Here is a 24,002-nt window from a genome sequence, read left to right on the forward strand (position 1 = left end):
GGGGCGGGAGCAGGAAATGACACTGATCCAGTCATCATTGTACCGGAAAAAGAGCTGGGGGTGGGGTCCTGAGTAGGACTGGAAAAAAGAATGTTTGACATACCCCACAAAAAGACAGGCATAACCATTTACAGAGATAGGGCACAAAGAATCATCATGGAAAGAGGCATGAGCTTCAAATCCAAAGCTGAAGTGACAGGATCAGAGGAACAGCTGTTTGTTCTGCAGTGTGGACTTCGGTCAGATCTGTAAACAAGCAGTTCCACAACAAAGGGAGAGAACTCAAAAATTAGATTTCTGTCTTTCAGGAATATTGCCGGGAAGCACTTTTTCACACAAAGAGTAGTGGGAACCTGGAATTCTCTCCGAAAAATCAGATAAACCTGAGGGTCAATTGACAATTTCCAACCTGAGATTGAGAGATGTTTATCCAGTGATGGTCTGAGGGTTTATGAAATCACAGCAGGTAGCTGGAGTTAAGATACAGGTGAGCCAGGATCTAATTGAAAGGTGCAGCAGGCTCGAGGGGCTGAATGGCCTACCCCCATTTCTATGTTCCTATGGCTGCAACAGGGCAGAAACAGCTGCGAACATACGTTGCATTTCATATTTAACAGCAGAAATACCAGCAGTCAGGAGATGAAAAGGGAAAGATGACCCCTCGATGACCTGAGAATAAGTACAGAATGGCCTCCTTCAGAACTGGTGATTTTATCAGGATAAGATGCCGAACATTAGAAATTAATCCAACGGGAATCGCCATCCTCCGCCTCCAGGAATTGGACAATATAATGCTGGGATGTGGGAGTTTGGTTTGGGCAGGGGGTTGGCTGTGACACCACGAACACTCCCTCTCCACCTCCTCACTCCATCACCCCACCCCCTTCCCCTCTCCATGGGACCCCGGCATCATCCGATCCACAGATACTTTCCAGCAGACATCGCTGGGGAGTGACCGGAGTCCTGGTTCTCTGTCTCCATTTTCCCTGTCCCACCCATGGCCACTGAGGCTCCTCTCCCCCCACCCACCCAGAGAGCAACTAACCCACCTTGTCCATAAATTTAAACTGGAAAAGTGTCTCGTCAAGAGCAGGAGCAGAGGGGAGGCTGTAACCTATCAGAGAGGATTGTGTTCCTGAATCCCCAACTCTTTTTGCCATGTTTCCATTCAATGTCCACACTCTCTCCTTGGTCTGTCCCTGGAGACCTGTCATATCACGATTCTCTCCAGGGAATCTCGAAAGATATTTCCCCCATCCCTCCAGGATTGGCCTGGAGTCTCCAGCACTCCCTCCATTGCAGTACTTTCTGAAATACTACCCGTGCCATGTAATAGTCAAGAGAGACAGAGGGGAACGAGACAGATCAACAGGATGTCTGGCAGATTCAGTGTGAGACGGTAACACTGCCGGGTAAAGGCCGCTTTCCAACTCCAATCTTAACACAGGAGATTCCCCAAACAGCTGCAATAAGGTGTTTGTAAACTGCTGGAAGAGGATGTGTGTGGAAATGGTGATGTTACTGAGTAGGTTATTTGTTATAGAATGGACTGTGTTTAGGTGGGAATATTACTGAGTGTTAATTGTAGCGGAACCATATTTAAAAGCTCCGGCTTTCTGGAAAGCCTTGACTATGAAGGCCGAGTCTGGAAGGGTTTGTGTGGAGAGCTGGGTTTCGGTTCCACTGTTAATAAAGGGTTTGAAATTGGCGAACCAGAGGAAACTGGAGGTGGAGCTGAAAGATGAGTGGCCGTTCTCTCTCTGCCTGTCACTCTGGGTGTCTCCTCCCCATCTGCTCTCTGTTCAATCTTCACTCTGTCTCCTCCCCTTCCTGCTCTCTCTCTGCCATTCTCAGGCAGGTCCGGGCGGTCTGTGCAAAGTAGAGCCTGCAAGAGTCTGCTTCTTATATTGTGTAGTGATCTGAGTGAAGAATCATCATGTCTGGCAGAGGTAAAGGAGGCAAAGGACTGGGCAAAGGGGGAGCAAAGCGGCACCGCAAAGTGCTTCGTGATAATATCCAGGGCATCACCAAACCAGCAATCCGCCGCCTAGCTCGCCGTGGCGGGGTCAAGCGGATCTCGGGTTTGATCTATGAGGAGACTCGCGGGGTGTTGAAGGTTTTTCTGGAGAATGTGATCAGGGATGCGGTCACCTACACTGAGCACGCCAAGCGCAAGACGGTCACTGCCATGGATGTGGTGTACGCTCTGAAACGGCACGGCCGCACTCTCTACGGATTCGGCGGTTGAACAATTTGACCATTTCCAGCAAACACAAAACAAAGGCTCTTCTAAGAGCCACCCACCGCCTCACAGAGAGAGCAGTGACCGAGAAATGGGAGCTGGGATAGGCTGTTTAGAACAGTTCAATCAATCTGAAATATTTCAGATTTCCAGCATTCGCAGTATTTTACTTATAATTCTTTGTTCAATCAATCTGCTGTGTTCGGGATGAAAAAAACTGGAATCCCCGAATTTGACATTTCATTTGCAGCAAGGATGTGCAGTGGATTTGATTTTCTAAACGGGCTGTGTAAACAGTGCCTGAGGCTCTACAGTTAGTTATTTCCCCAGTCCACACATGCCCTTAGTGAAAAGCCACATCACTCCTCCAGAATCACTCATGGTTTTCATAGAATTTCAAAATGATTTCGCTGCAATGAGGGAATCCGAGAGTTTTGCAGCAGCCGTTAAATCGTTCACTGGAACTAAACCCACTTGTGATGTTATTTCTCCCGAGACGGTGTTTCCTGCACTGAAACTGACAGGGTTTGTGAAACTGATCAGTTTCAGCTCAGTCATTCAGGGACCTGGAATTCCCGCAATTTGAGCCCGCGCCATCCAGAGCCCACTTCTGATTGGTCACCCTCTTCTCATTCACATGTCTTAACCAATCGCAGAGCTTCGAATCAGGAAATACAACAAATCACTGGCTGAAATTGGCAGAAAGTTTGAATTCGAAAAAGCCGTCAATTTCAGTGTCAGAAAGAAGCGAATTAATGGTAAATCTGGCGTTAGTTTAAAGCTGTTCGTAAAATCGGGCCAGGACTTTGTGCTGATAAAAGCGGAATAAAAAAAGCTTTTGATGGATCATATATATTACGAAGTTATAATCTGTAATTTTTTTGTCTACTTATCTGCACACGGAGGTAAGACTCTATTCAGCAATCTGTAACGGGACAAATAACTGACTCAGTGTGGAAGTAATAAATTAGACAGGCTTTGGGGTGACAGTGAGAAATCACTGAAACAGATGCTTAAACATTTGAAATAGTTCTCATTCGGTCCTGTTACTGGCATTCTGGAATCAGACAGTAACCAGCCCTTTCACAGAGACTGTGGGTGGCTCTGAAAAGAGCCTTTGGTTTATTAGGTGACATTTTGGCCGCTTTACTTTTTCTGGGAGCTCTGAGCGCTGGTTTTCTTAGGCAGCAGCACGGCTTGGATATTAGGCAGCACCCCACCCTGAGCGATAGTCACTCCCCCCAGCAACTTGTTGAGCTCCTCATCGTTGCGGACGGCCAACTGCAGGTGTCTGGGGATGATGCGGCACTTCTTGTTGTCCCGGGCCGCGTTACCGGCCAGCTCGAGGATTTCAGCAGTCAGATACTCAAGCACAGCAGCCAGATAGACCGGGGCTCCGGCACCCACACGCTCAGCATAGTTGCCCTTTCTCAGGAGCCTGTGAACACGGCCCACCGGGAACTGCAATCCAGCCAAGGAGGAGCGAGACTTGGCCTTGGCCCGAGCTTTGCCGCTGGTCTTTCCTCTTCCAGACATTTCCACAATCTCGCAAATACTTTCACAAAGAATGGATAATTTCTGCCGCATTTACTTTACTTATAGACTGAAAACTCTCCCCATTGGCCGGTACTTAATTCACCTCATTTGCCTATATTCATCACCAATCAGGTCACTGACAACAGAAGAGGGCGGGGTTTACCGCCAAAACATCAGAAGCAGAAAATTTATCAGTTTCAAAAAGACGCCAATTTCATTGTCAGACAGGAGCGGATTAAAATAAATTTCATCCTTCGTCAAATATTTAAAATCCCTTCTCTTTATTTTGTTTTATTCAACTTTTTCCGTCACGAATTACAGACGCGGGTTTAAAATGTTATTTAAATTGTGGATCTTTCTACAATTGCTTTCAAACTGTCCCGGGAGGTACTAAATCCCTGTTCACAGCATTTCCCTGAAGGGAAACATTCAGTTTATCTTCAATCAGAACCCAGTGTCCTTCTCTGAAAAGAGGAAGCAGGATCGAGTCCTCAAACTGCCCTTAGTCTGCTGTGTAATAATCCCATTCCGGGCTGTTACACTGCGGAGAGTTACTGTTAATAAAATGATGAATCAGTTCACATTTCAGGAATAGAGTGAAGGGACTGAGGTCTGACCCTTACCGCTGAAAGCAGCTGTTAATGCGGTCATTCAGGGGCTGTGCAAAACCACAATAACAGCTTTAAGCAAAAAAGTAAAGGCGGATGAGCGGATTATGGGTTTGAGTTCGGTTTATGGGACAGCAGACAAAAACACAGCAGTGGGACATTTATTATGTTACACATTGTCTGAAAATGATTTCATAGAGATGTTCGGATGCAGCTTTTTCAGAGAGATTGTGGGTGGCTCTTAAAAGAGCCGTTGTGTTTGGGATGTTTTTCAGTCCATTGTGCAGTTTTACTTGGAGCTGGTGTACTTGGTCACCGCCTTTGTCCCTTCCGACACGGCGTGCTTGGCCAGCTCCCCGGGCAGCAGCAGGCGGTCTGGATCTCCCGGAAGCTGATGGTGCTGCGCTTGTTGTAATGGGCCAGGCGGGAAGCCTCACCCGCGATGCGCTCGAAAATATCGTTCACAAACGAGTTCATGATGCCCATGGCCTTGGAGGAGATGCCGGTGTCGGGGTGAACCTGCTTCATCACTTTGTAGATGTAGATGGAGTAACTCTCCTTCCTCGACTTTCTCCGCTTCTTGCCGCCCTTTGCTGACGGTTTATTTAAGGTTTTCTTGGCGCCCTTCTTAGCAGCTGCTTTCTTCTTCTCCTCAACCATCTTCAGTTTCAATTTCAGACTCAGAAATAAACCAAACCCCTTCCGAGTGCGGATTAAATAGACAATCCCACAGCTCTATGCTAATGAGGGATGGGGAAAAGCAAAGATTGTGATTGGGTGATTTGGAAAGATGTCCCAACGATTTAATATTGTAATTCGACATTTGGTCTCTTTCGCCATCCAATCAGATTAAATATTTGCAACCAATCACAAATTCCCTTACTGCAATCAGGAAGTATATTTCACAAAGACTCTCTCCAGCCCCAGTTAAAATTGAAAGAGCTGCTCCCTGTGTGGAGCTTCCTGGAAATGTCCTGGCTGTTGTTGGGAGGACACTTATTGACTGATTCTGTGTCGTTGTGTCTCTGCTATTGCATGTGAGTGTGCAATTAATTTTATTTTTAGTCTAGGCTGCTGTGTTTGAGTGTTTTATGTAATTTGGTAACTCAGTCTCTGGTGCTGTATGGATTCATTCTGTCTCTGTCAGGTACTGTGTTTGAGTGTGAGGAGATGAGGTGGAGTGTTGCGGCAAGGAAGATGGAAAAGAGCATTGGTGCGATGACAGCCGTACTTGACCCCAGTTTGCACTCGGATTGGGTCAGTGATAGATCCGTTGGCAAGGATTACAGCTTGCATGTCGTAGTGCAGTATGTTTGAGGAGGACATTCCATAATCCCTCTCGGTTGGTAGAGTCGAAGGCCTTTGTCAGGTCAGAGAAGGCCATGGATAAAGGTTGCTGCTGCTCCCGACATTTTCTTGAAGTTGTCTTGCTGTGAAGATTATGTTCACTGTGCCTGTTGATGGACAGAATCCACATTGTGATTCCAGTAGGAGCTCTTCAGCCACGGGGAGGAGGCAGTTGAGAAGGACTCTTGTGATGACCTTCCCTGTGGTGGACAGCAGGGATACCCCTCTATAGTTAACACACTCGGTCATGTCAACTTTTTAAAAAGATGATCACAGTTACCGCAACGCGGAGGTCCCCTGACATGCTCTCCTCCTTCCAGATGAAGGAAATGAGACATGTATTTGTGTCGAGTGTTTCTCTGCCATATTTTAGAATTTTGATGTGAATTCTATCTATTCTGGCAGTCTTATTGTTTTTTGGCTGTCCATCTCTAGCGTCATGTGTGAATGTGGGATTCATTCTGTACCTGTCACTCACTGGTACTTTGTGTAAGTGTGAGATACATTCTGTATCTGGCAGTCTTCGGTATTGTATGTGAGTGTGGAATACATTCTGTCAGTGGCACTGTGTGTGAGTATTTGATTCATTCTGTCAGTCTCTGGAATGTTATGTGATTTGGGACTTAGTCTGAATCTGTCAGTGGTTCTGTATGTGTTGAATTCAAGCTATATCTGTCAGTATCTCAGTGTGTGTGTGAGTTCATTCTTTATCTGTCAGCCTCTGGTGATTTATGTGAGTTTGGCAGTCACTGAATCTGCCAGGTACTGCAGGAGTATTTGAGAATGATTTTGTATGTGTCAGTCTTTGCTACTACATAGGAGTGTGGGATTAATTCTGTATCTGTCAGCCTTTGGTAGTGTGTGTGATTGTGGGATGAATTAATTCGCAGTCATTGGTGCCCAGTATGAATGTGGAAATCATTCTGTAACTCAGTCTGATATTGTTATGTGAGGGTGGGAATCACGTGTATCTTTCTATCCCGGGTGCTGACTGTGAGCATGGGATTCATTCTGTACCTGTCGGTGGTACTGTATCTATCTGTGAGATTAATTCTGTACCTTTCAGTCACTGGTATTGTGTATGAAAGTGAGATTAATTCTAGATCCGCCACACATTGGTTGTGTGTGTGTGTGTGTGTGTGTGTGTGTGTAAGAACAGAAGAAGATACGAAATAGGACAGGAGTAGACCATTTGGCCCATCAAGCCTGCTCTGCCACTCAATAAGATCATGGCTGTTCTGATTGTGGCCATAACTTCACTTTCCTGCCTGCCCCCATAACCATTGACTCTGTTGTCGATCAAAAACCTGTCTATCGCTGCGTTGAATATATTCAATGACACAGCCTCCACAGTCCTCTGGAGAGCAGAATTCCAAAGATTAACAACCCTCTCAGAGAAGAAATTCCTCCTCATCTCCTTCTTGAAAGAGAGACTGCTTATCTTAAACTCTGGCCCCTAATTCTATAATCCCCCACATGGAGAAACATCCTCTCAGCATCTACCTGTCCAGCCCACTGAGAATCTTACAGGTTTCAATAAGATCACCACTCAATCTTCTAAACTCCAGTGAGTATAGGCCCAACCTGCTCAACTTTTTCTCATAAGACAATCCAACATCCCAGCAATCAGTCGAGTGAACCTTCTTTGAACTGATTCCAATGCAAGTATATTCCTCCTCATGTAAGGAGACCAAAACTGTATGGAATTGGGATGTCACTAATGCCCTGTAAAGTTATAGCAAAACTTCCTTACTTTTAAACTCCATTCCCCTTGCTAAAAATGCCAACATTCCATTTGCCTTCCTAATTACTTGCTATACCTTCATGCTAACATTTTTGTAATTCATGTACCTGGACACCCAGATTCCTTGGTACAGCAGCATTCTGCAGTCTCTCTCTATGTAAATAATATTCTGTTTTTCTATTCTACCTGCCAAAGTAGACAATCTCACATTTCCCCACATTATACTCCATCTGCCAAATGTTTTCCCACTGACTGAACCTATCTATATCTCTTCGCAGACACATTGTGTCCTCCTCACAACTTGCGTTCCTACCTATCTTTGTACCATCTACAAATTTGGCAACAATATACGTGGTCCCTTCATGCAAGTTATTAATATAGACCATAAATAGTTGAGGCCCCAGCACTGTACCTGTGGCACTCCATTAGTTACAGTTTGCCAATCTGAAAATGCTCCATTTATCCCCACTCTCTGTTTTCTGTGAGTTAGCCAATCCCATATCCATGTGTGTGTAGTTTTCAGTTTGTATCTGTCAGTGCCTGGTACTCTATGTGAGTTTTGGACTCTTTCTCAATCTCTCAGTGCTACTATTTGTGTGTTAGGTTGCTTTAGATGACTCGGGCTGATGTACTGTGAGTGAGTGCAATAATCAACCTATACTTTTCAGCATCTGGCACTGAGCCTGTGTATCAGCATCACTTTATCTGTCAGTATCTGGTACTCTGTGTGAGTGGGGGATTCATTATATAACCTTCCGTCCCTGGGACTGTTTGCAAGTCTGGATTCATTCTGCATAAAATGTCAGCACAGCAGCAGGCCACAGATGTGGTTGGTTTTAAGCAGACAATATGTTTGAAGTTTTGCCAAGTATTAAATATCTGTCACTGTGAACATAATAGCGAAAGATCATGTATCTTTCAATCTGATACAGGATTGATGTGCAAATGTAACTCAGGCTGTACTAATCAATTTGATCAATGCCATTCAGTCTGACTCTGAGGGAGAATCTTGGACTTGTGTGCAAAATGAGCTCAGTCTGGAATTGTCCAGTGTCTTCCATCTGACACTATGAGGTTTTAGGACTGGTATGTAATTTATAGCTCAGACTAAACTCATCAAATTTATAATGTATCTTTTAGTTTCACAATCCGGATGAGTTTTAAACTGGAATCTGAGTTTGTATCTCAGGTTATACTATATTTCAGAATCTCTCAATCTGATTATGCATTTGAGATTTGGACTAGTATCTAATGTATATGTCTGGACACATTATGGGAATTAATACTGATAATAAACTGATAACATGTGTAAATATTGGGCTGGTATTTAACTTGAATCTCAGATTATATTAGTTTAGTTTAGAGATACAGCATTGAAACAGGCCCTTCGGCCACCGAGTCTGTGCCGACCATCAACCACCCATTTATACTAATCCTACACTAATTGAATATTCCTACCACTTCCCCACCTGTCCCGATATTTTCCTACCACCTACCTATACTAGGGGCAATTTAAAATGGCCAATTTACCTATCAACCTGTAAATCTTTTGGTCATGTGGGAGGAAACCGGAGCACCTGGAGGAAACCCACGCAGACACAGGGAGAACTTGCAAACTCCACACAGGCAGTACCTAGAATTGAACCTGGGTCGCTGGAGCTGTGAGGCTGCGGTGATAACCATTGCACCGCCCTTAATTCTGTAACTTTGAAACAGCAACCATGTGTCAGTTCTATGTGTATTTAATTTGTAGCTGAGGTTGCACTATTGTGGGATTGACACACTGATAATTTGATAGTGGGTGAGAATTTGGACTGGGATTTATGAATCTAGCTGTCAGTGGTACTGAGTTGGGGTGACATGGAAACAACGTCCGTCTCTCCTGTTCTGTTTGATTGATGGATTGAAAATGTGTCTCTGGAACTATTTCTGCTGTCTGAGACTGTGGAACTGATGACCTGTCTGTGTCTCTGCGCTCTGTGAGTGATAATGTACGGACTGTGTGTGAGAAGGAGCTGGTGACACTCTTCCTTGTAACTTGGGTGGAGGAAACATCACATTTATTCTGGTTCATTCAATTATTTGTCTGTTTGAACAAAAGTATGTTTATAACTAAAATACAGGTGAGATCGAAGATACAGGATTTTAATGAATTTAATCTCTCGAATAATAATGAGCCCCCACAAAGGAAGCCCAGTCATACAAATATTATCATTGTTTGACTGCACTGCAGTAACAGGTTCTTCCCATTCTGTCTCCTTTCCCCGTCGACACACAGCCTGAGAATGGCCTCTCCCTTCCCCCACTCACCCCATGTTCCGGGACCAGTTGATTCTCCATTCCGCCTCTTACAAACAGCCCCCGCCTGCCCCTGAACTTGCCCCGGACTCGATGCTGATCTCTGTGTCTATCTGCGGACACGCTCCCAAAGCGATGTGCTGCTGGAAGGAGGCTGCTGTTTGCTTCCTTCCCCCGGGAACGGGGATCTCTCCATTCGCGACTGTTTCAAACCATCTTCTTCCGCTCACAGGCAGTGCTGGGGGAGGGGAGCGCAGGCGCAGATTCAGGCAGCAATTCAGCAAACAGAAACATAGAAAATTTCCGGCGCAGAATGATGCCATTCGGCCCAACATGTCCGTGCCAGCTCAAAGAGAGCGATCCAGCCTGGTCCCGCAGTTTATTGTTATTGGACAGTGAAGTGTGGAAATAGAAGCGGACAGTCAGAATGTGGGGAGTTACACAAAGAGAATCTATTATAGGCACCAGGTGAGAAGTGTGAAGGACACATTTTGAACAGCGGCTGTTTGGTTTCGCTTGAACGGTTAGACCATGGGAGCGGGAACTGGAAATCTGACCTGTGTAAAAGTCCCTGTTCCGTCGGTCAGTCCCATTCATGGCCCAGTGGATTGTTTCTGGATGTCATTTAATTGTTGTAAAACGGCCAAAGCCCCTGGTATGCAGTAGCTGGGGGCTGAAGGACTGCAGTGGAATCAGACACTGACTCTGTTTGTATTGCTGGGTTTCCTTTGTGATTGTTCACAATGATTATTCATTCAAAGATTGTTTTGGTCTCTCTTGTAACATCCACCACACCTCTTCCTGAATTATAATAAATACTTTTTCTTTCTACAGGCAAATATTTGAAGGAAGTAGAATAAATAGAATGATGCCTCAGCACAAGGGGAAGTGCAGCCGGCTTCTCACACACAGTAAGTACAGTATCACTCACAGAGAAAAGAGACATCAGTTCCACAATCACTGCCAGCAGTACTGGTCAGACTGGCACTGATCCCAAGTTCCAGAGACTAACAGTCAATCCAACAGTCACACAGAGCATGACAGACTGAAGTTGTTTCCATTTCACCCCAACTCCGTCCCACTGACAGGTAGATACATCAATCCCAGTCCAAAATCACACCCACTATCAGATTGCAAGGCACTGTGTCACTCTCACAAGACAGCAGCCTGAACTACAAATTCAATGTCAGATAGAACAGACAAACAGTACCTGATCGTAAAGTACAGAATTAATCTCAATAATGTAACCAGACTGCAGACTGAGCTACATGTTACACACCACTCCACAAATCTCACAAGTGGTCAGACTGGAGGATACAGTATTAATTCCATTACTGCAGACTGAATGCACTGTTATCTACCAGGACATAAAGCATATTGTAAAATGAAAGGACACAGACCTGAAATGTTAATTGTGTTTCTCCCTCCACAAATGCTGCCTGAACTGCTGAGTATTTCCAGCATTTTTGTTTATTTCATATTTCCAGCATCTACAGACTTTTGCTTTTATTTTCGAGTTAAAGAAACATTGCATTGTGAGGTGGGAGTGACTGCCCTTGACATCAAGGCAGCCTTTGACATGTATGGCAACAAGGCAGCCCTAGCAAAACCAATGTAAATAGAAATCGGGGCAAAATGCTCTGCTGTTTGCAGTCATACCTAGCACGAAGGAAGATGGCTGTGGTTGTTCAGGTCAATCATCTCAGTCTCCGGCCATTACAGCTGGAATTCCTTAGGCTCGTGTTCTAGGCCCAACCATCTTCAGCAGCTTCATCAACGACCTTCCCTCCATCACAAGGCCAGAAGTGTGGATGTTTTCTGATGATTGCCCAATGTTCAGCACCATTCATGACTCCTCAGATACTGAAGCAGCCCATGTCCAGATGCAGCAAGACCTGCACAACATCCAGGCTTGGGCTGATAAGTGACAAGTAACATTGGCATCAGATAAGTGCCAGGCAATGACCATCTCAAACAAGAGAGAATCTAATCATCTCCCCTTGATGTTCAATGGCATTACCATCACTGAATCCCCCACCATTAACATTGACCATTGGTTACCATTGACCAGAAACTGAACTGGACCAGCCATATAAGTGCTGTGACTGCAAGAGCAGGTCAGAGGCTAGGAATTCTGTGGCGAGTAACTGACCTCCTGTTTCCCCACATCCGTCCACCATTCACAAGGCACAAGTCAGGAGTGTGATGGAATACTGCCCACTTGCCTGGATGAGTGCAGCTCCAACAACACTCAAGTAGCCTGTTTGATTGCCCACATCCACCACCTTCAATATTCACTCCATTCACCACTGATGCACAGTGGCAGCAGTGCGTACCAGCTAAAAGATGCACGGCAGCAACACACCAAGGCTTCTTCGACAGTACCTTCCAAACCTGGAACCTCTACCACCAACAAGGACAAGGGCAGCAGATGCATGGGAACACTACCACCTGCATGTTTCCCTCCAAGCCACACACCATCCTGACTTGGAACTATATCACCATTCCTGCACTGTCGCTGGGTCAAAATCCTGGAACTCCCTTCCAAACAGCACCGTTGGAATGCCTATATCTCAGGGACTGCAGCAGCTCAAGAATGCAGCTCACCACCATTTTGTCAAGGGCAATTTGGCATGGGCAATAAATGCTGGCATAGCCAGTGATGCCTACATCACACTAACAAATGAAAAAAGTGAGGAAATAGTGAAGGGCTTCTATAGAATACATGCAGATATGTTTCCTCTTGTGGTGTTGTCTGAAACAAGAGCCAAAAATATAAAATCGACATTCATAAAACCAATGAGGAATTCATGAAAAAGGTATTAATGTAGTGAGTGGGTAGAATCTGGAATTTGCAACCACAGGGAGAGGTCGAGGCGATAATATCGATGCATTTAAGGGGAGGTGGAACAACTGTATGGGAAGAAAGGAATTGAGGGATATACATATGGGGCTTTATTTTTCTTTATTTGTGCATATGAAGCAGGGTGGCTGGAAATATGTGTCGAGCATCGAGCAGTTGGGACGATCCCAGTGCAGTGTTTTGTCTGGATGGATCTGCCCAGAATACTTGTGATGCAGGAGCTGGGAGCTTCAGTACTTCAGTGGAGACAGATACTGACACTGGTTTTCATTTGTGGGTGTTTTTAATGATTATTAATTGCGAAATTAAATTCACCTCTTTGATATTTTGCACCTCCCCTGTTCTTGAGTGAAGACATATTTTTTCTTCATACAGGCAAATACTTGAAGGAATCGTGATGAATGTGATGGTTGCTGCACTCGAGGCACAAGGAACAGTGCAGCCAGCTCCTCTCACACACAGTAGGTACATTATCACTCAGAGTGCAGAGGGATAGACAAGTCATCAGTTCCCTGGTCTCAGACTGCAGAAGTAGTCAGGCCCACATTGATCCCGAGTTCCAGAGACACACTTTCAATCCAACAATCAAACAAAGCAGGAGAGAAATAAGTTGTTTCCATTTCACCCCAATTCAGTCCCATTGACAGTCAGATACCTCAATCCCAGGTCAAAGTCACACTCATTAACAGATTGAAATACAATGTGTCAATCTAAATATAATGCTGACTTAGCTATCAATTAAATATCAGATAGAATTGGCACACAGTATTGATTGAATGGCACAGAATCTAACGAAATGCTGTACCCTGAGATTTAAATTAAATAATATACTCAAAGCTCACATCCATTCATGATAAAGGATGTTTAAACATCCCCATAGTGTACCCTGAGATTCAAGTTACATCCAAGTTCAACATTCATTACAGAGAAAGTTTCTAAGATGCTGAAAGATATTGTAACCTGAGACACAAATTAGATACCAGTTCAGAACTCACCCACACTGTGAAATGGAAAGATACAGAATCAATTCCATTAGTGTAGATCACTTTAAATCTGTTTCCCCCAGTCACTGACCTCTCTGCTAAGGTAAATAGGCCCTTCACTTCAACTCTATCCAGGCACCTCAAAATTTTTTATGTTTCAATGAGATTTCCCCTCAGCCTTCTCTGTGCCAAGGAGAACAGCCCCAGCCTATCCAGTCTTTCCTCATAGCTGCATTTTTCCAATCCCGGCAACATCCTCGTGAATCTCCTCTGCACCCTCTCTAGTGCAATTACATCCTTTCTGTAATAAGGTGATCAGAACTGCATACAGTATTCATTGTGGCCTGACTAATGATTTATACAGTTCCAGCATAACCTCCCTGCTCTTAAATCTATACCTCGGCTAATAAAGGAAAGGATTCCATATGCCTTCTTACCACCTTAACGACCTGTCCTGCTACCTTCAGGGATCTGTGGACATTTACTCCAAGGTCCCTCACTTCCTCTACACCTCTCAGTCTTCTCCAATTAATTGTGTATTCCTTTGCCTTGTTTAACCTCCCCAAGTGCATCAACTCACACTTCTGAATTGAATTCCATTTGCCATTTTTCTGTCCATCTGACCAGACCATGAAGATCTTCCTGCAGTCTACGGCTATCCTCCTTGCTATTTACCACACAGCCAATCTTTGTGCCATCTGCAAACTCATACCACCTACATTTACATCCGTGAAGACTACATCAACTGCACTACCCTCATCTATCTTCCTTCTTAATTCTTCAAAATTTCGATCAAGTTGGTTAGACAAGATCTTCCCTTAACAAATCCATGCTGACTATCCTTGATTAATCTGTGCCTTTCGAAGTAACATTTTATCCTGTCTCTCAGAATAGATTCCAACAATTTGCCCACTACTGATGTTAGACTGACTGGCCTGTAATTATTTGGTCTCCCTCACTCCCTTTTTAAACAAAGGTACAACGTTAGCAGTCCTCCAATCCTCCATCACCACACCTGTATGCAGTGAGGTCTGGAAAATGATGATCAGCTCTTCTGCTATTTCCTCTCTTGCTTCTTTTTAACAGTCTGAGGTGCATTCCATCCGGCGCTCGTGATTTATCAACTTTCATATACACTAATCCCATTAATATGTCCTGTCTCCCTCTGTATGGATCACATCCATACTTCACACCCCTCTTCCTTATCTACAATATATGCATCTTCCCCCTCTTTTGTGAAGACAGATGCAAAGTATTTATTCAGAACAATGCCAGCATCTTCTGCCCTACACATAGGTTACCTTTTTGGTCTTTTCTGTGCCCTATTCTTTCCTTATTTATCCTTTAAATCTCAATGTATTGATAAAACATCTTTGGGTTCACCATAATTTTGATTGCCAATATTCTTTTATGCTGTCGCTTAACTTTCCTAATTTCAGTGTTGATTTCCCCCCTCCACATTCTATACTCCTCTCGGCTTTCTGTAGTATTCAGTTCTCTGTGTTGGGCATAAACTTTCCTTTCCTGCCTTATTATACCCGTAAACTCCTTGACATCCATGGGGCTCTAGATTTGGCCTTCCCACCCTTTTTCTTTGTGGGAACATGTTGACTCTGAACCCCTTGAATCTCCCCTTTGAATTCTTCCCACTGCTCTGACACTGATTTACCTTCAACTACCTGTTTTCAGTCCACTTTCGATAAATCAATCTTCACCTTAGTAGAGTTGGTCTTACCCCAATTGAGAACTCTAACTCCTGTTCTGTCCTTGTCCTTTCCATCATTATATTGAAACTGACTGAATTATGATCACTACCACCAAATTGCTGTCCCACTGCCGCTCCTTCCACCTGCCCCTCTTCATTTCCTAAAACTAAGTCTAAAACTTCACCCTCTCTTGTTGGACTTGCTACATATTGGCTAAAAAAGTACTCCTGAATGCACCTCAAGAATTCTGTCCCTCAATTCCCTCTACACAAAAAGTATCCCAGTTAATGTTAGGGTGGTACAAATCCCCCACTGTTACTGCCCTATTGTTCTTGCACTTCTCAGATATTTGCCTACATATCTGCTCTTCCATCTCCCTCTGACTGTTTTGGGGTCTATAGTACACTCACAGCAGTGTGATTGCCTCTTTTTTGTTCCTCAGCTCAATCTATACGGTCTCATTTGATAAACCTTCCAACATATCATCCCTCCTCACAGCTGTAATAGTTTCTTTGACCAAAATTGCCACTCCCCCTCCTTTTTTATCCCCTTCCCTCTCACGTCTGAAAACCCTGTAACCAGGAAGATTGAGCTGCCACGCCTGTCCCTCCTTTAGCCATGTTTGTGTAATAGCTATGATATCATACTGCCGTGTGTCTAACTGTGCCCTGAGCTCATCTGCTTCATTTGCTATACTCCTTGCATTGATTTAGATATCCTTGAGCACTGCCAACATTTTTTGTTTTGAATTGTCGAATCAGTGTTTCCTCTCTCTTCCAGACTCCATTAATTTTCTGCCTTCCATTTTCATTTCTGATCTGACTCTACCTTCAAGTCCCCATCTCCCTGCCAAACTAGTTTAAACCCTCCCCAACAGCACGAGCAAAACATCCTGCAAGGAAATCCGTCCTGGCTCGGTTCAGGTGCAACCCGTCCAACCTGTCCCAAAAATCGAAAGTCCTCCCTCCTGCACCATCTTTCCAGCCACACGTTCATCTGTCTTATCCATCTATTCCTGTACATTCATCTGTCTTATCCATCTATTCCTGTACTCACTTGCACGTGGCACTGGGAGTAATCCGGAGATTATTACTTTTGATGTCCTGCTTGCTAATTTCTTACCTTGCTCCCTACGTTCTGACTGCAGCACAACATCCTTATATCTACCTATGTTGTTGGTTCTGATGTGGACTACCACTGCTGGCTGTTCACCCTCCCGCTTCAGGGTGCTCTGTAACTGCTCAATGACATCCTTGACCCTGGCACCAGGGAGCCAACACTCCATTCCTGGATTCACGTCTGTGGCCATAGAAACACCTGATTGTTCCCTTGACGATTGAATCACCTATCACTATGGCTTTTCCAGTCTTCCCTGTACTCCCCTTTGCTGCTGAGTCACCCATGGTGTCATGGACTTGGTTCCGGCTGCACTCCCCAGGTGAAGCATCATTGTCCTCTGTATTCAGAACTGAATACCTGCTGGAGAGTGAGACGCACTCGGGGTGTCCTGCACTACCTGCCTGATTCTTTTTGACTGCCTGGTGGTCACCCATTCCCTCTCTCCCTGCATACTCTTAAGCTGTGAGGTGACCACATCTATAAACGTGTTATCTATGTCCAAAGAACAAACAACAGTACAGCACAGGAACAGGCCATTCGGCCCTCCAAGCCCGCGCCGATCTTGATGCCTGTCTAAACTAAAACCTTCTGCACTTCAGGGGACCGTATCCCTCTCTTCCCATCCTATTCATGTATTTGTCAAGATGCCTCTTAAACCTCGCTATCTTCCCTGCTTCCACCACCTTCCCCGGCAGCAAGTTCCAGGCACTCACCACCCTCTGTGTAAAGAACTTGCCTCGCACATCCCCTCTAAACTTTGCCCCCCTCGCCTTAAACCTCTGTCCCCTCGTAACTGACTCTGTCACCCTGTGAAAAAGCTTCTGACTATCCACTCTGTCTCTGCCACTCATAACTTTGTCAACCTCTATCATGTCGCCCCTCCACCTCCATTCTCAGTTTTGGGAAAAATAGAGTATATGACTGTATCAGTAAGTAGGAAAAGTTAAAATATGTTGTGACCAGTGGAGAAGTGTGATGAGAATAAACAGATCCTCCTCTGATTTCAACTATGCAAGCATTTGTGATTTGGCTCTGTAGCTTAGTTGGTTAAAGCACATGTCTAGTGAACAGAAGAGCTTGGGTTCAACTCCCAGCAGAGCCTTATTTCACATTCGTGATATGCTTTCGAAGTTTCCTTATCAATCATTTACATCTCTGTTTTGTGAACTTGAACTTGGAATTCAAATTACATGATGAATTTCAGTCACAGGAGAAAACAGCCTTTGTGAAGGATGTGAGCTGGGAATGGCTGTTCCTCCTTGTCCAGAAATTCAGTGCTGATGCGCCAAAGGCAACTTCTTTGATACAAATTTGTTCACGGTTACATTCAATCTGGAAAACAGCTCGACATTAATCTCACTGAAGGAAAGTGTGACTGCGTAGTCTGTTTCAGAGTGTTGGTCTCGTTATGTGTTGCTTTTAACCGAGACTGGGGACATGACGCGAGTGGGAGGGTTGATCCGAGGTTTGGAATATTTGTCAATCAGGAACAAGAAAAATCAAAGGAACCAAATAAGAAAACCTATGTCTCGTGGGTATTGAGAGAAGGTGATAAGATATTAAACTTTGTTCCGTTCAATCCGGCTGCGATGAACTTTGAATTTTTCCGCCTTTTATAAACATTATTTGAAGGGTCTCTGTAACAATGTTCAGTGTTGATGAGAGTGGGGTCTGGGTGAGCAGCTGCTGAGTGTGACAGGGTCAGGACTGGATGCAGGAAGTTCTCTGACTCTCTCTCTCCCTCTCTCTCTCTCTGATGGCTTTGAGTTGATTTTCAAGTGTTTGAATAAATGAAGGAAGTTCCCTCCACCCATTTGTTTGGACAGACAGTGTAGTATAAGGATGTAAAGGGTTAATGCTGAAGATAGTGGGATCAACCCCTCCCACTGTCAGAGTGATGATGCAACAGTCACATGAGATGAGGTTTGGGAGAAGAGAGAGCAGCACCAAGGATGCCAGCTTAAGAGGTTTGATGAATGTGTATATAGTATTGTGTAAATTAGAAAAGAGTTCTTAGTTCTTTCAGCAGGAAATGTGTCCAGAAAATATTCAGGAGTCGGAATGCAGATATTAACTCCAAGTGACAGTTCTGGGTTCATTGAACAAAAAAAAGGTAGCGAATAATATTGCTCACTGATTGAAATCCCCCAGTGAGGAGACAGTTAAACAGGTGATCTGTTGGGACATCCTTCGAACCAAGGTTTCGGCAGCATTTAATCTCCCTTTTTGGTGAAATTCTCTGTTATTTGCATCTTTTTTTAATCAGCTTTCATGGGTGAGTGAAAAACTCAAAAAAACTTAACAGTTCCATTCTTCCTTCTCATCAGTTTCTCTTTTCTGTCTCAGATCAATATAATGATGAGAATCCCAATTTAATCTGCTGTTTCTGGTGTTTTATCCATTCCAATCAAAATTCAACATTCCAATCAAATCTATTTGTTATTCCACAGTGTCTCTCCATGTGTTTTATTCTGTTGTATTCTCTCACAGTTTGTTTGATGATCAATTTTACATCTCACTCTCTGTTCTGGTGAAGATCAGAAGCAGTGTTATCTGTTTGCACTACCCGACAAGTCGGCCTGAGGCTGTGTCTCATCGATAATGTGGAGTTAGGAACAGCGAAACATAGGAGCAGGAGTCGGCCATTCAGCCCATCGAGACTGCCCCGCCATTCAATATGATCATGGCTGAACATCCACTTCAATGCCCTTTTTCCCACACTTTCCTCATATTCCCTTATGTCATTTGTATTTACAAATCTGTCAATCTCTGCTTTAAACATACTCAACGACTGAGCTTCCACAGCCCTCTGGGGTAGAGAATTCCAAAGATTCACAACCCTCTGAGTAACAACATTTCTCCTCATCTCTGTCCTAAGTGGCTTCCCCCTTATTTTGAAATTGTGTCCCCTGATTTTCGACTCCCCAACCAGGAGAAACATCTTAGTTTTATCTACCCTGACTGTCCTTTAAGTATTTTGTCGGTTTCAATGAGATCACCTCTCATTCTTCAAAACTCTAGAGAATACAGCCACAGTTTCCCCAATCTCACTTCATTGGACAATCCCACCATCCCAGGAACAAGTCTGATGAACCTTCGTTGAACTCCCTCCATGGCAATAATATCCTGCCTAAGGTAAGGAGACCAAAACTGTACACAGTACTCCAAGTGCGGTCTAACCAGGGTTCTATACAATTGAAGCAAGAATTCACTACTCCTGTACTCAAATCCTCTTGTGATAAAGGCTAACATACTATTAGCCTTCCTAATTGCTTGCTGCACCTGCATGTTAACTGTCAGTGACTTATTGACATGGATACCAGGTCACCCTTATACTCTATACCTCAGTTAATAAAGGAAATGATTCCATATACCTGCTGAACCAGCTTATTAACCTGTACTGCTACTTCAGGGATCTGTGGACATTCACTCCAACGTCCCTCACTTCCTCTACACCATTCAGTGTTTTCCCATTAATTGTGGATTCATTTGCCTTTTTTGACACGTGCTCTCGCAGTTCCCTGCTCTCCGAGTGAACTCTTGCTCCCTCTCTCTCCTGGGCTCTTTCTGCTCCACTCTGCTCTCACTGTTTCCCACTCTCTTAATGTATCAATATTTGTTTGCCTTGTGTTTAATTTAAAATATGGATTAACTGTATTTTACAGTTGTAGGTTTTATTTGGTAGTCCTGTACAAGTTGTGGATTGGTATTTAATATTTAGCTCTGTGAAAACGATTGTGAATGAAAATATAACTTTCAATCTTATACATGGGCTGGTCTGCAAGCTCCAAGTCCTTCATTTTGTAGTAATGGAATTGATACTGTATCTTTCAGTCTTAATCTGTGTGGGATTGTTGAACTGGTATGTAATGCATAACTTGGTCTAACGTTCCGATGTACATTATTGGGATTCAAAAGATGACAGGAAATAGGGGCATTAGGCCATTTAGCCCATCAAGCCTGCTCCAACGTTCAAACAGATCGTGACTGATCATCTACCTCTACGCCATTTTTCCTGCTATCTCCATATCCCTTGATCCTGTTAGTATTTAGAAATCTATCGATTTCTGTCTTGAATATGTTCAATGATTGATCTTCCACAGCCCACTGGGATAAAGAATTCCACAGATTTCCCACCCTCTGAGTAAAGAAATTCCTGCTCATCTCAGTCTCAAATGGCCTGCCCTTATTCTGAGTCTGTGTCCCCTTGTTCTAGACTCACCAGACAGAGGAAACATCCTATCCATATCTACCCTGTCACACCCTGTAAGAATTTTGTAAGTTTCAATGAGATCACCTTTCATTCTTCGAAACTCCAGAGAATTTCGGCCCAGTTTCTGCAGTCTCTCATCATAAGACAATCCCACCATCCCAGGGGATTAGTCCGGTGAATCTCTGTTGCACTCCCTCTGTGACAAGTCTATCCTTCCTTCAATAAGAAAACCAAAATAGTACAGAATACTCCAGGTGCAGTCTCAGCCAGACTTTATACAATTGAAGCAATGCATCTTTAACCATGTACTCAAATCCCCTTTCAATGAAGCCAACATACCATTTGCCTTCCTAATTGCTTTCTGCACCTGCACACTAGCTTTTAGTGTCTCATGAACAAGGACACCCAGGTGCCTTTGGACATCGACACTTCCCAACCTCTCACTATTTAAGAAATACTCTGTCTTTCTGTTTATTCTCCCAAAGTGGAGAAATTCACACTTATTCACATTATATTCCATCTGCCATGTTCTTGCCCATTCACTTACCCTGTCCAAATCCCCTTGAAGCCTCCTTGCATTCATTCTGTACCTTTCAATCATGTAAATTTTGTCTGTTCTGTTTCAAGTTTTATATTTAAAATGTAACCATGGTGACAGAGTTTATTTAGATCTGATAGTGAGTTTGTTTTTGTACTGCGATTGATGTATCAACCTATCAGCTCTACTGAATTGGAGTGAAATAGAAACAACTTCTGTCTCTCCTGCTATTGTTTGACTGTTGGATTGAAAATGTGTCTCTCGATTTTGGGATCAGTGTCTGTCTGACTACTTGTTTTGTTTGTTCCAGTGGAGCTGATGAGCTGGCAGTATCTCTGTACTTTGGGAGTGAGCCTGTACCGACTATGTGTTGGAACGAGATCACTGCACTTTTCCTTGTGTCAAGAATCACCACATCCATTCAGGTTCCTTCATGTATTTTCCTGCAGGAATGAAAGAAATGGTGAGGTAGAAGATACAAAAGCGATCAATGTAATAATCCCAATAATAATCATTATGAACAATCACAAAATGAAAACCAGGAACACAAACAGTGTCAGTGTCTGACTCCACTGCAGTACTGCAGTATTCAGCTTCTGTTTACCAGGTGCTTGCAGTGGTTTTACAACAAGTTTGTGACATTCAGAAACAACACAAGCCCTGCACTGCTCAATGACTGGGACTGTCCGATAGAGCAGTGACCTTTACACAGTCACATTTCTATTTCAACAGAAAACAAGCAGCCACTATTTAAAATGTGCCTTTCACACTTCTCACCTGGTGTCTGCAATAAACGCTCGTTATTTGGCGGCTATTTTCCCCCCACTGTTCACGATCCAACAAACAGTGAGAGACTGGAACTAAAGCAGGAAAATTCCCTCTTCTTTGGGTGGTGAAATTGTCAGTGATTTTCAATAGTGATTTCTTCCCATTGTGTCTCCCTGAGCCTGTACAGACACTGTCCGAGAATGAACTCTCCCTTCCCCGTGTCCCCGGCTCACTCCATGTTCCGGGAGCAGCTCCTGCTCCACAGTGTCTGTTCCAAACACTCCCCGACTCCCCCTCAACTTCCCACCACTCAATGCTAATCTCTGAGCACATCTGCGGACACGCTCCCAAAGCAGTGGCCGCTGGAAGCAGATGCTGTTTGTTCCCTTCCCCCGGGCCCGGGAAGTCTCCATTAGCAGCTGATTTGAAGCATCTTCCCCTGATTGAGTGAATGGCCTCACAGACTGGGTTGGGGAAAGGCTGCGCATGCGCTCCACTCCTCATTGTGACGACCCACTGGGGGCGGGGCAACACCGCGCGTGCGCAGATCTTTGCAGCAATTCAGCATTCAAACATCAATGGGAACTTTCCCCATTTCACCCTCATCAAAGTCCCAAAGAAAGTGAAGAGGGGCTTGGACTGGAGGGAGGGAGGGGCGGGGTAGGGGGAACCTAGAACCCAGAAAGCTGCCCAATTGCCCCATTTAGATGCTCAATTTGTGGTCATTCCCTGCAGGGGGTTTGTTATTATTGAGCCCCTCCTGGTAAAACAATCCGATCGAAAGAGGGGAGAAAGGAGGGAGCCGGTGTGTTTGCTGGGACCTTGCAGTATTCATTTCAGCAGCAAAAGTCCCGGGTTATATTAACCCGAGTGAAACACGCTGTCAGTGAGAGGAAAACCGAACAGCCCTTTTCATCTTTTCATTGGAAACAAAGTAGAGCTGGAAGTGCGGCGAGCAGAGCAGACACACAAGCTCAATGACAGGAGAGCTCGGCCGTCCCTGAGTTTCAGCTCCCGGCTCTTACATTTCCTCATCCACACTGTCTTTACTGCGGATGTTCAGGGATTCCTTGTCGGATCTGAGGACTGTATCCATTAAACATTCTGAGTCAGGAGATCCACACACTCTCTGTTATCAAGATTTATGGGCAGGAATGTTTCAAAACATTGTCTATTAACTCATTGTATTATTCACAGAACTAATGAGGCAATCGGTTCATTATTCAGGCCTTGAACTTGGTTTGGGTAGACCGAAAACTGAGAGGTTCAGCACCTCTTCAATCCTTCACTATTGGCCGTGTGGCCTAATGGATAAGGCGTCTGACTTCGGTGTATTTATTGAGGTTATCAGAAGATTGTAGGTTCGAGTCCTGCTATGGTCATTTTGGGCGATCAGTGTTTTGCACCGCAGCCTCACAGCTCCAGCGAACAGTGTTCAGTTCTGGGTAATGTCTGTGCGCAGTTTGAGTTCTCCCTGCAACTGCGTGTGTTTCCTCGCACAGCCAAAGACTTGCAGATTGATTGGGAAATTGACCATTGCGAATTGCCCCGAGTGTTGGTCGGTGATGGGGGATGTGGTCGGGAAAATGGGAAGAATGTTGGATTAGTAAAAATGGGTGGTTGTTGGTCGGCAGAGACCTGGTGGGCCGAAGGGCCTGTTTCAGTGCTGCAACTATTAATAAATAACTGATTTTTTTGATGAAATAACAGAAAAGGTTGATGAAGGGAAAGCAATGGATGTTGTCTATATGGATTTTCAGAAAGCGTTTGACAAACTACCACATAAAATGCTGGGTAACAAAACTGAGGCTCTTGGAATAGGAGGGTCAGTATCTGCTTAGATTAAAAAATGTATGAAATATCAAGAAAAGCGAGTTGTGGTATTTGGTTGTTTTTCAGAATGGAAGATGGTGAACAGTGATGTCCACAAGGGTCAGTGTCAGGACCACCATATATATAAATGACTTGAATATTGGATTCACAGAATTGTTAATGCACAGAAGGAGGCCATTTGGACCATCGTGTCTGCACTGACTC

At 44.3% G+C, this 24,002-nt stretch overlaps 1 protein-coding gene and 1 non-coding gene across 2 annotated transcripts; one reads left to right on the forward strand and one right to left on the reverse strand.

Moving 5' to 3' along the window:
* Positions 1-3,388: 3,388 nt before the first annotated feature.
* Positions 3,389-3,778, reverse strand: LOC137359397 (histone H2A-like). Its single transcript, XM_068025379.1, has one exon. The coding sequence runs from the start codon at positions 3,776-3,778 to the stop codon at positions 3,389-3,391; it is 390 nt and encodes a 129-aa protein (XP_067881480.1).
* A 19,480-nt stretch (positions 3,779-23,258) lies between these two features.
* Positions 23,259-23,347, forward strand: trnar-ucg (transfer RNA arginine (anticodon UCG)). Its single transcript is given in 2 exon segments — positions 23,259-23,295; positions 23,312-23,347. It is a non-coding gene; the product is annotated as a tRNA-Arg (tRNA).
* Positions 23,348-24,002: the final 655 nt, after the last annotated feature.

This window comes from Heterodontus francisci, unplaced genomic scaffold, assembly GCF_036365525.1.
Source record: "Heterodontus francisci isolate sHetFra1 unplaced genomic scaffold, sHetFra1.hap1 HAP1_SCAFFOLD_102, whole genome shotgun sequence".
NCBI lineage: Eukaryota > Metazoa > Chordata > Chondrichthyes > Heterodontiformes > Heterodontidae > Heterodontus > Heterodontus francisci.